This window comes from Nilaparvata lugens, chromosome 7 (genome assembly GCF_014356525.2).
Source record: "Nilaparvata lugens isolate BPH chromosome 7, ASM1435652v1, whole genome shotgun sequence".
Lineage (NCBI taxonomy): Eukaryota > Metazoa > Arthropoda > Insecta > Hemiptera > Delphacidae > Nilaparvata > Nilaparvata lugens.
The window spans coordinates 32,573,988-32,589,025 of record NC_052510.1 but is presented as its reverse complement, the minus strand read 5'-3'; the positions used below and the strand labels follow the sequence as shown (position 1 = coordinate 32,589,025).

The 15,038-nt window shown below is 34.7% G+C and overlaps 1 protein-coding gene across 1 annotated transcript in view; it reads left to right on the top strand.

The window, feature by feature from the left end:
• The window catches only part of LOC111048559 (DNA polymerase zeta catalytic subunit), a 72,976-nt gene extending 61,975 nt beyond the window's left edge, over positions 1-11,001 (top strand). Inside the window, 4 exon segments of the mRNA XM_039432572.1 lie at positions 89-279; positions 7,280-7,507; positions 8,837-9,068; positions 10,583-11,001. Coding sequence (XP_039288506.1) covers positions 89-279; positions 7,280-7,507; positions 8,837-9,068; positions 10,583-10,735 — 804 coding nt within the window. The 3' untranslated portion in view covers positions 10,736-11,001.
• Positions 11,002-15,038: the final 4,037 nt, after the last annotated feature.

Here is a 15,038-nt window from a genome sequence, read left to right as displayed (position 1 = left end):
TGAAAGTAAAATAAAAGTTCAGAAATGTTCAAATCATGAATTTCATCAAATTGTTGTTGAACTAAAATAATTGTTAATCGTGTTTCAGATTTTGCAAAAGTCACTACAGTTACTGTTCGAGACGAAAGATGTGAGCATTGTAAAGCGTTTCATCTTGCATCAGTTTTGGAAGGTCTCATCTGGTCGAATCAGCATTCAGGAGTTGACCTTTGCTAGAGAATACAGAGGGGCCAGAGGTTACAAACCTGGAGCCTGTGTTCCAGCTTTAGAACTTGCCAGGTGATGATTTGTCGCTATTTAAGATTAGTGGTCACCCGTCCAACTGTAATTACTATTGGGGTGAGCTAAAAATTCCTATTATATAAACTCCTACCTTACGGATCCAGATCTCCTAGCCTGAACCCCAGGTCTCGAATGGCAACTACTCCCGACATTATATGAAAAAATATAAAATAAAACTTTCACGAAATGAATTCCTAAAATACCACCTTACAAGATCCTTAATCTTGGAGAAATACAATTATGTACGGTTTAAACTGCTTGGACTGAGACAGACTATAATTGATTTTCAAGACAAAGATCCCTTCAGGTAAGCGATATCTCGATCAATCACCTGTTAACTAACAGACGTACATGGGCCTCGAAAAGAAAATTATATTTATGTATTCAAATAAAGCCGGTTGCAGACGAACCACAATCGTATGTGGGATGTGGGACCGACATACCACAGAACAATACGACTAATGCAGAGAGTCTTTCACACCACATTTGAGAAAAAGCTTATTAGTGCGATTGTGGTACAGAAGCTAGGGGAAGCGAGGTAATCAAACCAGTGGTACCAAAATCGCAAGGAAAATAATCGCTACCACAGCGCGCGACGCCAGGTGGAAGTATCAGTGCCACTGCCATGTCTACCAATGCATTGGTTGGGAAGTTGGCACGACTGCCTTGAATAGAATAGTTCAACTGCACTTAGCTCTTGTAAAATTGTTAAAATTAGAAGTTATTTATTTTTTTAGAGGTGTTAAATTCACTTTTACTATTAACTAAACATACGTGTTTATGAGTTCTTACCAGTAAAGTGTGTGAGCTGTAAGTATTCGCGTAATAATTCGTATCGTAATTCTTGAAACACTGTGCTAGGTTAACCCATTGTGATTTGATTGTTTGTTCTTGTCAATCATCATCTGCTGTGCTTTGTTTATCAGGACAAAACAACTGTTTACCGGTCCGCTTTTTGATTGACATATCAATTGACTAGCCGAATTACGGAACTGACAATAACAAGAATCTTATCTTGTTTGTTATTTGATACTCTGACCTTTCATAGCCGACCGGCGTGAGCAACAGTAGCGTCCTCTTGTCTCCATGACAACGCACAGGCGCTCTTATCAGCTAGCCAACTCTCGCTGTCAATTGGTCTACTGAGAGGCGGGAATTTTTTGAATCCTACCTATTCCTTCCACAACAATATTCAGGAGCTTCCTTCATCCGCCTTGATAGCTCTCTCGGCAAATATCCTCTGTATTCCTTTCTGTATTATCCTACATGCCATACTCCTTACCCCTCCCATAAAAAATGACGACACGCAGTAAACGCATGAACTTGATTCGAGGTGTTCAATCTGATCTTGATAATTTGAATGATGACTTATTCAATGAAACTGTAATAGACTTGGCAGTAAGAATTAGAGGAACTCTCTCAGTTTTGGCAGATAAATATTCCAGTGAGGCTATAATCGACTTGATCCCAGATTTAGTCGGAGTTCTAAGTAAGCTGGACGACTCTTTATCTGATATCACCCGATTGAATAACAACTTAGAGGTTATGTCGGAAGAAAATAAACAGTTATCAAGACAAGTGGAGGTTGAAAGATACAGGAGGATGGAATGTGTCGAGGATTCTTTAAGCAATGAAGAGAGAGCAGAAGCGGAATTGAATTCTCTCAAATCGCATATAGAGTGTCTGGAAGCCACCAAGGCAGATTTGATCAACGAGTTGAAAACTAAAAATGCGATAATAGAATTGATACAAACTGAGGATAATTTACCATTGCATAGTGAGAATATTGATTCAGACGTAGAACAATACACAGTTGAAGGTAAAGATTTTACTAAGCCTAGGATCACAGCTAAGCCTAGAAAAATGCTAAGGGATATAAAGTCGGTTGAGGATGAGAATAGATTTTCTGTTTTATCCTCGAATGAATCGTCTCCTTCGAAACCTCATAGACAGCAAGTGGTGGCGCAGGTTCACAGGCCAGCATCACAAATTGAATGTGATCGAATGAGCTTTCCTCCAAGTAATAAACCAAGGCGAGTTTATAAGTCTATGTCGGGGATGAAAAAGCGAAATAAAATAGTAATATTATCTGATAGTCAGGGCAGATACTTTTCCAGATATGTTCAAGCACTTACTGATAATTATGACTGCTTTGTGCACACACAGTCCAGCGCTAAACTAAAGCAGGTGATTGAGGGAGGAAAGTGTTTTATAAAAAATATGACTGAGGAAGACTACGTGGTCATTTTGGCAGGAAGCAACGACATGCATGTGCATGAGCCCGGTCAGCTGACCATAATGCAAGGCCTAGACGCTCTGTTTTCTCTACCCAATCGGACAAATGTGATTCTACACACGATTCCATTTCGTTTTGACAACACTGCCCTCAACGATGACATACACTTTGCCAATTCACTTATCAGAAATATATTGGAAAAGTATAAGGGAAAACTAAATATCACCCTCAAAGACACAAGTCAATATTTGAAACGCAGGTGCTTTACACGACATGGTCTTCATTATAGCACAATGGGAAAAAAGATAATTTGCGAGGAAATTTTCAAAACTATTGGAAACTCAAGGATTTTATATGAAGCTGCTCAGAGTAGGAGTTTGGTCTGTTCGACAGAAATTGAATCTGTCCAGGACAGTCACAGTCTTGCGGTGCGTTCTGAGGCAGTTACTGATGATGACTCCATCGTGGAATTTCGGGGGTTCTCACCCACTTGCCAGGAGTTACAAGGTTTCTCATTTACTCCAAGGGATTCAACAACTGACAGCGGTGAACATCCTTTTGCAGTACTAAGTGAAGCTGGTAACGTGAGTGACTCTTCAATTGTGAACTTTACAACTGCTCAATCACATTACGATGGTATTTTTTTAGACAACTCTCTATAACTGATCAACACGATCAAAACAATTTAGAGCTTAGAATGTGTTTACAGTCTAAAAGGTGTTCAGGGTGTGTTTGCATGTGTTTTGACAACTGTAATAAGAATTATTCATTTAAGCAGCATACTAAACAGAATACTAAATCTGTTCAAAATGTGACTCTTGTTGACACGTCAACGTTTTTATGTACTGATATAGGGGATACAACACCTAGCAGTAAAACAGTTACAGGGGCAATTATAAAAGGAAAAAGTTTTAAATGCGATTCAGCTAGCGGTAATATAAATATTCTCCACCAGAATGTACAGAGTCTATCTAATAAAATAGGTTTAATTGAACAAATCATTGTGGATAAGAAACTAGATATTTTATGTCTTACTGAGCATTGGATGACTGAGGTTGAACTGGAAGTAAATTCTAATCTAAAAGAACTTCAATTAGTTACTGGTTACTGCCGCACAACACGAATGCATGGTGGGGTAGCCATTTATTCAAAATATAGACCTTCACAGTATAGATTATTAAAATATATAAATAACATTTCTGTAGAGCTGGACTGCGAATTAGCAGGTGTAGAATTCTCAAATATTGATACTATGGTCATTACTGTATATCGTAGTCCTCAAGGTACTTTTGAAATGTTTTGTAAAATAATGGAATTAGCTCTTAGTTACTTGAATAAGAGAAACCGACAGTCAATAGTTTGTGGGGACTTCAACTTACGTTTCAATGCAAATGACAAACAGGCAGATCACTTTGTTAATTTGTGTAGTATGTATGGCTTTGAAATGAGGGTTTATGAGCCGACTAGGGGGGCCAATTGTCTTGATAATGTTTTCTCATCCAGCTTCCAAGACAGTTTGAGTGTAGAAATAAGCAACTGCCATGTCAGCGACCACTTAGGACAGCTTATCTCAGTAAAATTCAATAAATCTCAAAAAAGCTTGTTGTCCTCGAGTAAGATTTATAGAAAAGTCACTAAAATAAATGAAAGTAATATTAATGTATTTAGATGCCACCTGTTAAAGGAAGGTTGGTCAGTTTCTATTTATGATAGTGATGTTGATACGAGCTTTGATGTATTTTTGAATACAGTTATATATTATTATGATCTGAGTTTCAACTTGATCAAAAAAATTAATTCTAACTCAAGAACCGCTAGGCATTCTTATAATAAAATCAATTATTGGTTCACTCCGGAGCTGAAAGAGCAGAAAAATAGGTTGGACTTTCTGTATTTTCTTTCTAAAACACACTTAGATTATAGATATATGTATATTAGAGAAAAAAGTTCCTATAGACTAATGATAAGAGAAGCAAAGAAAGTAGCAAACAGAAATATGATAGAAAATTCTGAAAATAAGTCAAAAATGTTGTGGAACATTGTAAATAAAAGTAAAACAAAAAGAGAGGAGTTACCGCAAATAAATATATCTCCTGATAATTTTAATAGCTTTTTTGTAAATACAGCTGAAGAAATTAAGAAAAAAATTGTTAAAAACTATAGAGTAACATCGGCTGAACTATTAGAAAAGAAAAATATTCCTGAAAATATTAAGAAGTTCCGATTCAAACCTGTAACAGAAAATTGTATCTTGGAAGTTGTAAAGCATATGTCTACAAAGAATAGTAAGGACCACTATGGACTGTCCAATGCTCTAATAAAGAATATTATCAATTGTATTCTAACCCCGTTCACATGCCTTGTAAATAAAGTCATTGCGGAAGGGAAATTTCCCACCTCACTCAAAATCACTAAAGTAATACCGGTTTTCAAGAAGGGTAAACATGAAGATATTACAAACTTCAGGCCCATTGCTATAGTTCCTATTTTTTCGAAAATAATAGAAATTCTGCTTGGAAAGCAATTTTGCAAATTTTTGGAGGAGAATGACTTGCTCTGTAAGACTCAGTTCGGTTTCCGAAAAGGCCTATCAACCACCCATGCTCTGATTAAATTGGTGGAGGAAATTCTGGACTGTTTTGAGGAGAAATGTTCTGCTGCTGTATCATTCTGCGACCTCAGTAGAGCTTTTGAATGTGTTTCACATGACATCCTGTTAGCAAAATTGAAGCACTTACAGATTGAAGGATTAGCACTGGATTTATTCTCCAGCTATTTGCAGGGCAGAACTCAATATGTATGTGTGGATGGTAAAAGCTCGGGTACTTTGTCTGTTAAGTGTGGAGTACCTCAGGGCTCGGTCCTGGGTCCTTTGCTCTTTCTTATTATGATTGATGATTTGAGCATCAATGTCCCATCGAAAATAGTCTTATATGCAGATGACACCACAGTTCTCAATAGGCATTCAGATGACACTCAGGCTGTGGCACTTTCTGAATCTAATTTGAAGGTAGTTCAAACGTGGTTGAATGCGAATGAGCTGCTTCTCAATGCAGATAAAACAACAACAATCACGTTTGGGCTTAAAAGTAGATCTGCTTCCAATAGCACAAATAATAAGGCTCAGAAATTTTTGGGAATCATTGTAGACCCTACTCTAACTTGGACCCATCACATTGCCAGTCTGAAAAATAAGTTGAGCAGCAGTGTATTTGCCCTCAAACGTCTTTGTGGTGAGCTGGACCAGGATGGCATTCGTCAGGCCTATTTTGGCATTTTTCAGTCGCATATCCAATATGGCCTAATAGTCTGGGGTTGTGCAGCACAAGCGCATGATATCTTTTTGTTGCAGAAAAAGGCTGTCAGAGTCATTGCCAAAGCTCCATTTCGTGAACATTGTAGAGAAATTTTTAAGGGATTGCGTATATCAACACTCTTTTCATTATACATATTACAATGTTTACTGTTCTTGAAAGCTAATCCCGATAAAATGGAGTTGAGAAGTGCTACACACACACATAATACTCGAACAAGTCAATCTTTGAATTTAGCAAGAAGCAGACTCCACAAGACAGATCAAAGCCCCACTAATGCCGCAATCAAAATTATGAATAGACTGCCCTTTGAAATAAGACAACTTAATTACAAAAGGTTTAGAAATGTGCTAGAAAAATTTCTCTTAGATAATCCCTTCTACTCCGTCAAAGAATATATGGAGAAAAAATTATATCCAAGGGATTTTGAAATGAATTAAAAATAATGTATATTTTTGAATGATGTGTATTGTTGTATATTATGAACTGTATGTAATGTATATTTGAATTTCAATCCAATGTACTACTGTGACTGTTTATTGTGGTGGTTTATTGCCCGTTTTTATTGTGCTGTATTGTATTGTGTTGACTGGCCTATATGTCAAATTGTGATGTACTATTGAGGCTAATAAAGATATTCTATTCTATTCTATTCTATTCTATTCATTCCGTTTGTGGTACCACAGAAGGAAAATAGTAGCTACCACATGCGATAGTGGTTCGTCTGCGACCGGCCGCCTAAGACCTTGATTTGCAGACTAAAAGCCAATTGAATGAAAAAGACTAAGAAATTGTCAAAAAAACCACTGATTTATTGATAATTAGAAAGACCGGTTTCGGTTATAAATTTATCAGAGATTGACAATGGTGTAATAACCGAAACCGGTCTTTCTAATTATCAATAAATCAGTGGTTTTTTGACAATTTCTTAGTCTTTTTCATTCAATATGAATAATTACCACAATATTAACTTCTCAACTACACAAAAAGTAAAAGCCAATTCACTATAGTTTGTGAGTAGAGTGAGATCATAATATTTATTATTATTAGCGTATGGCTTTGAATGGTGGGGTGACCCAAGGGTAGTTCCACCGTATATAGTCCAAAGTTCCCTATTTATTTATTAATTTATTATAATAATATTTATTTATTCATTTATTTAGATACAAAGAACAAATGATTAATGATTGGGGAAGGACCAACAGGCACAGCCCAAAACTGTTCCTTCCCCGAATATTGCCTATAATCAGCTAATAAACGTGATAATACACACGATCATAACTTACACATTGGAAATAAAATAACTTGAACTATATATTACGTTTAGAATTAATTCCAAGATTTACATCAAACTCTGAATAATAATATTCAAGAAATAATAGATGGATCATGTCATGTATGACAAATAGAATCGAATGAAAAGAGGTTTTATTTGGTAACTGAGCAGGTCGTGGCTGAAGAAGGACCGACGGTCAGAGCCGCGAGTGGGTGAGCGAGTGCCTTATGTGGTGGTGGCGGGTCCCCCCGGCCTCCCTCTCATCCGGCTTGTCCGCAGTCCTCATGCCCTGCTCGCCGACCCCGCACTTAAGATCAACGCCGAATACTACATCACCCGGGTCATCATCCCGCCACTCAACCGCTGTCTCCTGCTCGTCTCAGCTGATGCACTCAACTGGTCAGTTATTTCTATTTGAAAATAATATTCCATGCACCGTAGAAACTTAGATTTATAAGGTTACAATCATAATATTACAATGAGTAGGCCTACCTATAATATAAAATGAATAAATATCTTGAGAGTAGAAAATAAGAAACGCAGATATGGACCTCTAGGATCTGTTTTTGGGTCGTATTAGGTCTTATGAGTCTAAGAGCACTATCCATTTGCAATACTTGAAACTTAAGCCCGGTTACACAAACGCCTGTTGAAATTTAATCATGAATTAATGTTACGAGAACCAATCATAGAAGGCTGTTATAAAAAGAAGTCTTCATTGATTGGTTCTCTAGGCATTTAATCTCAGTGAAAATATAACAGGCTTTTGTGCAATCGAGCCTTGGAATTTTAATACAGTGATTGATCTAATTTAAGTTCAAAAATTTGGAAGAGAGAGGACTAAGATAACTCCAGATGGACAATAATGGAAAAATAAATACATACAAACTCACAACATAACTTGCATTCAAAAACCAAAACACAACACACACACACAAACGAAATCAAAATGAAAAACCACATGCACAAACTAACACACACGCATCGACTCTAATGAAATCATTCGATTTGATGTGTTTTATTTTAGAACCCAGTGATCATGGTTTGAGGATCTTTTCTAATACTTTTAAAGGATAACTAAATATAAAAAGCTCATCAGTAATTTAAAATTTACGATAGTCTTTCATTAGCTGTTAAAGAACAGCTAAATTAGTAGTGGAGAATTAATTGATCGAGAAGGCTTATTATACAATGAATGTTTACTTTATGATTATGATTTTTACATACTATAAATGCTGCAAATCATGTTGTATCTACTCAATTATGTATCTCGTATTTAGACATTGTGAAATGTATGGAAACAAAGAATCTGAATCTTATTGACTTTTATGGAATTCTTCAATCGAATAATTTTGTTTTGAAACCCTTCTATCAATGGCTTGAGAAATTGTTAAATTAAATTAATTAATTTGTTGATTAATTATTTAATTAATTTGTTAATTTAATCAAATTAAATTGAAATTGCATGGTATAGAATATTTTATTGTTTGAGAAATGGTACAAATAGACTATCAGAACTAGACTACTTAAATTTGTTGAATTTGTTCTATAATACTGTGCTTATGGTTTCAATATACTTTAATGTAATCTTCTATTTCGTTGTATTCGGTTTCGATTTTAGAATTCTCTGGTCAAGTTCTCAATATGTTCTGAATCATATCCACAGTATTATATGATTTGTAGTGGTATTAATAAATGAATAAACTGTGTTTTTTGTGTGTTTTGCAGGTTTAAGAGCATGCCCCGCCGTCAAGCGCCCAGCCTGCCGAGCGCAGTGCCCAGTGGCGTGAAGAAGGCAACCATTTCGCAGTACTTTGCGACAGTGACGTGTGCCGTGTGTCACGAGCACAACTGCACCACTGGCATCTGCGACCACTGCCAAGCTAGGCCGCAAACGGTCGCCGTCTCCCTCGCCACGCAGCTCAACGCCTGGGAACGCAGGCGGCATCTTGTTATCAAGGTATTTCAACCAATAGCTACTAATTTTCTATTAACAAGCTCAATCACATTCAGATCGATTCAAAGTTCTTGACAGTTGGTAGAGGTAGATGTACGGTCATGCAAAATTAGGTTCTTCGTACCCCATTACATTTAGTCAAAGATCTTTGATGGTGTAATAGGTCATCATTTTTTATCAAATATTTCAAGGTATTTAGAAATAAATATCTTTGATAAAAATTGGTCAGAAATCTTTGAAAAATATTTGACTATATGAGGTCCTATCCACCCAACTTGATGCAACCTTGAAATAGATTAATCACCTTGAAATTATATTATTTTTTATTTTACATACAAAAATATGTGGAGACAAACAGGTAAAAACACAAAGCTTGCCTCCTTAACACAAGTTACACAATACAGATGTTATGAAGATTTAAATATAAACTTATATATAAAATATCAAAATCGCGTTCTCTGATTTTATATCTTTACAGCGCTTTACACTCTTTATCTTTATAGTGCCCATGGTTTATTGTACTTTTCTCAACATTTTTGTTGGTTTGAATCTATTGTTTTCCAATAATTATTGTAAAACTAGTAGATCTATAACTCCAAAGTGGAAAACTACCTACTACTAACAATGAATGATAATTTTTCACCTAGAGTAGGCGAACATGATTTATAGAGAACTGTTCAACACTTGACAAATTCAGATTGAATTCAAGGCAAGAGGTTCATGTAAGATTCAACTGTTGTGAAGAAGAGCAATATTTTTGTGGAATGTTTTAATTTGAGCCTAGTCTAAACTCATACTAATTGTTGGAGTTTCAATTGTTTTATTCAATACTCGTATTTAGTAGTGGAGTTCAAGTAGTCATATAGCATTTCACTTTCATTCATTTTATACTTTCAACTCAATTGATTTTTTCTCCAGAATACAAATAAACTATGCACATAACTCTAACCTTTGTTTATACAACCGCATGTAATAATAATTACATTATTTGAGCCGGTATAACGTTCACAGTGATGCCATTAGTTTTGCAAACATTCTACTCTGAATTCCCATTCATAAAATATGTTTTATACTCTGAATCAAACAAGTAGAGATCTGGACAAAATATCCGTGTTGCCAAATTGTGCGAAATTTGACAACACACTCGATGCAGAGTTGTCTGCTCATTGCATATAGCCATTGTCTCCAAGTTTCAACTTATTTGATCCAGCTTATAAAGATCAACTGTATGAATAAGAATTATTTGAGCAGTGTAAAGCACGCTGCACAGAGGGACATTATTAGCGTCCACCAGCAGCTGCAACGGAAACACGGAATTGGAAATGACCGTAACTTGACTGAAATGTACATGGCATTTCCAATTCCGCTTTCTCGTAGTAGCCTAGTGAACGCTAATGTTCCTTTGTGAAGTGTGCTTAATACCTCACTGAAAATGTTCATATTAATGGGTGGGTCCTTGTTTGAAACCGTATATTAATAACAGTTATTGAAATAATTGATTTTTGATTGTTTGGCAGGCGTGCCAGTCATGTTGCAGACGCTCTACCAACATCGACTGCATATCACTCGATTGCCCCGTACTCTATGCCAGGGCAGACGCCGACCGCCAACTCACCCACGAACCATTATTCAGAAAACTGCAACATGAATACTTTGACTGTGATTTCTGAACAATATTTTTAGTATTAGGCCTAATGCATGAGAAATATTTTCCAACAATCAGTATTTAGTAAACCATTACAGGAATACTCTTGTAAAATGTGATTTCCCAACAGAATAAAATTATTACTATATTATTATTATTATAATTATATCTGCATGGAGAGATATTTCAATGTATAATGTAAACCCAAAAGGTAATTTTGTTTATCAAGTTTATGATAAGTGAATGTTGTTATATTTATATTATTTATTATAAATAAATTATTTTTATGATATTAACATTTGTTTTTATCAGTACCCTGATGATTTTACGATTTCTAAATAGAAATATATTGTGCAATGTAAAACGTCACTCGCTTTGAAAATTTACTCTAAAACAACGCGACTTTTAAAAAATATTATGGGTTTTTGTTTAGTTCAGTTTCAAACGATGAGAGCAGCATTTAATCAAGTAGTTCCTTCTATCGATTTAATTACATATTTACCTATTAACGTAGTATTATAAAATGTGTCTTCAATTTATTTTTGGTTTAAATTATGTTAAACCAAATTTATATTATATAAGCCATATTTACATAAAATATGTATATTCGTTTTGAAGCATCTAAATTTAAAAATCTACTTTGTGAAAATAATTAAGGACTGAAAATTTTGTGAAGTGAACAACTACAAGACTTGACCTATTTCGGACTATGTGTAACCGTATCTAAATTTGGGAGAGGAATAGCACAAGGTTATCTTATTTGTTCTCTCCCAATCATTTTGATGATGTATTTATTGTATGAATTATTTAATAAGAACTCATCTAAGTACAACCATAGAGAAAGAAAGAAAGAAAGAAAGAAAGAAATATTTATTGCCAAAATCATTAAACACAACTTTACAAATGTGAAAAATATAAAAATTTTCATATACTTAAAATTAAATATTTTCCATTTAAACATTGATTATAATATTATCATTGGCGTTACCAGCAAAACTAAATAGTTTGAGCGATGGCAACGAGTAATCAGTCGGCTATAATTAGTGGCTTGAGATTCAGTCGAAAATAGAAAAAATATAATAAAGAAAAAAGAAACATATGGAATGTATGAAAAACTAGAAAAAAAATAATAAAATTTCAATCCGAAAAGAAGAAGTACTAAGAGTGAAATACTAAGAGAGTAGAAAAACTAGAATGAATTCATAATAATTTAAAAACTCAAAAGAAAAAGAGATGATTCATGTAATTATTAATCTACAATTCACTGTACATATGTAATTATAGTAACATTTAGTAACATAATGTAATTCATTTGTAGCATATATGCAATTCCTTTTGTAAGCAAAAAGAGGAAAACAATACAATACAGTACACATGACACAAAAAATAAAACTTAAACTCAGAGAGAGAAAAATTAATCTGGGAGTATAGCCCTACTAATAATAAATTCAGAGGAACTGAGGAAGACAGTATATGTACATCAAATTAAAATATTTTAGGTATAATATCTTCTGTCTTTATCCAGCTTTCAATTTTTAATTTAAGTGCTTTTGTAGGTTTTCCTGCAATGAAATGTTCTGGCATAAAATTAATAAGCTTTTTTGTTGTATAGTTGAATTGTCTTCTGCATATAGTTAGATCTGTTCGAGGAACAAAGCATCTATTTACTGATCTAAAACTATAATTAGTTGAATGAGGTTGTTTAAAAATATTTTTTTATTAACTTCTTATTTAATTAAAAACAAAATTAATTAATTAAATTATTTAATAATTATTATTAAGTCTTTTAAAAGATAGCATAAGAAGATATCCCATGATATAGTTTGTTTATGTTGCAAATTTCAAGCCAATTTTGGGTTAACTGAAGTCTTTTATTACTGTTTTGGCCGGGTGAGAGTGTAAGAACGGCACAGTATTAAGGTAGGCGCACACAGATCGTACTTTTTTTAGGTGCTGCGCACACTAGTCGTCATCGGAGCATTGGCATTTTTTAGTTTATTGCGACGAATGTCGAGTCGTGTGCGAATTGAAAGTACGAAGAGGACGCCCATCCTACCTGGCTGAAGGTTGGTCATAAATCATAAATCACAGAGCGCGCTCTCTTCGTACCTCACTGATTTACCCTTCTGACAGCTTGACAGATCTTTGTTCTCCCTGATAATATATATAAATATACATGCTACCACTTATTTTCTAGTTCTCTTCAATAAACCCCTTCAACAAAGATCGACGTGTTGAGGACCGAATGTTGAATATTGAAAAATATTAATATTGTAAATTTCTGTTCGTGTTCTCCAATTATTGTGTTGAAGTGATTTGATTTAAGCCGAATTTATTGATATGAATTCCAGTGAACTTCGATTTTTTAACTGTTAATTATATTTTTGTGTTTAATTTTAAGTGTTAATTTTATTTTTTGACTGGAGAACGATTCTGCTAAATTACTTCAAAGCTGCTTGAAAGCTGCAATAATTTCAACAACATGGAAGTAATGTTGACTTCTATGTTGTTGAAATTATTGCAACTGAAATCATGTGTCGGCACATAAAGTCTGTCCGTCTGACAGTCTGTGTGATATAAAATCAAAACAATTTTTTATCTTATGCACTTCCAATGTTATTTCAATATCCTGAAGGTGTGAGTCAATTTTGTTGTCCAACGAACTTGATCTGTAAAAAGGTTTGAAGAATTCGTGTTCAAAATTTGAAGCCGATTGATCAATTCTCTCTAAAGTTCTTGTCAAACATAAAAACAGGCAGAAAACGCCTTCAGTAAGTCAAAAGTGAGAACTTCGCTAACGCTCGTTCTAATGTAGAGACTTAAGTTTCAAGCCTGAATTCTGAACCCTTGTCAACACTAACTTGTCAAACTGGAATCGTAGAGGTACGAAAAGAGCGCGCTCTCTTCGCACCTCACTGATTTAACCTTCTGACAGCTTGACAGAACTTTTGCATGCGCGCTTTCTTCGTTTTCCCGTGCGAATTAGGAATTCAATAAACAAATATTACATTATATAAGTGATGGATAGCAGTAGGGAAGAAGAGTGATAATTGTTACTTGTTTGTTAGCCGAAGATAAAGAAGAGGTACAGCGACGTAGGAAGAGAAAACGAAAAATGTGCATCCATAGAATTAATCAGAAAAGGATAGAATACGGAGAATTTGATCATCTGTTTCCTGATTTAATTGAGGACGAAGTAATTTTTTTAGCTACTTCCGCATGTCGCAAGTAATGTTTTTTTGAGCTTTTGAATGTCCTCAGACAATATATAGTAAAACTGAACACCACTTATTGCCGTGCGATTGAGACATTAAATCCGAACGGAGCCGTCGGCTTCAATGCTCCTCTCGGGATTTCTGACGGCATTTCCGATCTACGATGCGGATAGGTATGCGCACTCCAATTGAAAACAATGCATCAAATCTAATCGTCCGATGACGATCTGTGTGCGCCTACCGTTAGAGACTACCAGCGCCACAAAGCTTCAAGAAAAAGAACTACTAGGACTATCTGCTTGAGTTAACAGCGAAATTTGGAACATAAACACCCTATACCATGAGATATCTTCTCATGATATCTTTTCTATTTGGTAAATGGTATAGGCCTAACATTATTTTCATCATAACACTAAAAATCTGGAACTATAAACATATCTAAAAATATAAATTTATTGAAAAACATGAAGTAATTGTTAAGGTTGCATTGTTTACTAGTTATTTAAAAATCAAGGGGCACTTCGAGCTGCACGGGTGGTGTCGTTATATTATTATTCTTTTTTGTATTCTTCCATTTAGGCTATAACACATGCTTCTTTCTCTTTTTTGTTCTCTCTCTCTATTCCTACTCTTCTCTCCCAATAATGTATGATTTATAGGTGTACAAATAAATGTGTTGAACGTGCGTTTGCCTGCTATGGCATTGACATGTGGCAATTATGGTCACCTGGTCACCTCTCTCCATAACAAGACGAGTGTGCCAGTGAGCTGAGAAAAACTTTTAAAGGGTTTTAATGTGATTCAAATGACAGCTTGTGAACGTTGACTTTAACTGGATTGACCATATACTTTTGTCACGTTGCAGAGTGCAGAGTGATTTACTCCAATTCATCATTAAACATACCATTACTTCATAAGAGGTGTGTTTACAGTATTTCTAAGGAATCAAATAATTTCAAATGAGATACATTTTGAGAAATATGAGGAATGTAATTGTAATTTACTTTATCTTTTTATAACTACTTGACAAAGAATGTAGATCACATACACATTTGAAAATTATGATGGATCAGAAAAAGAATTTGAAATTTTATTCAGACTTATCAGTATTCA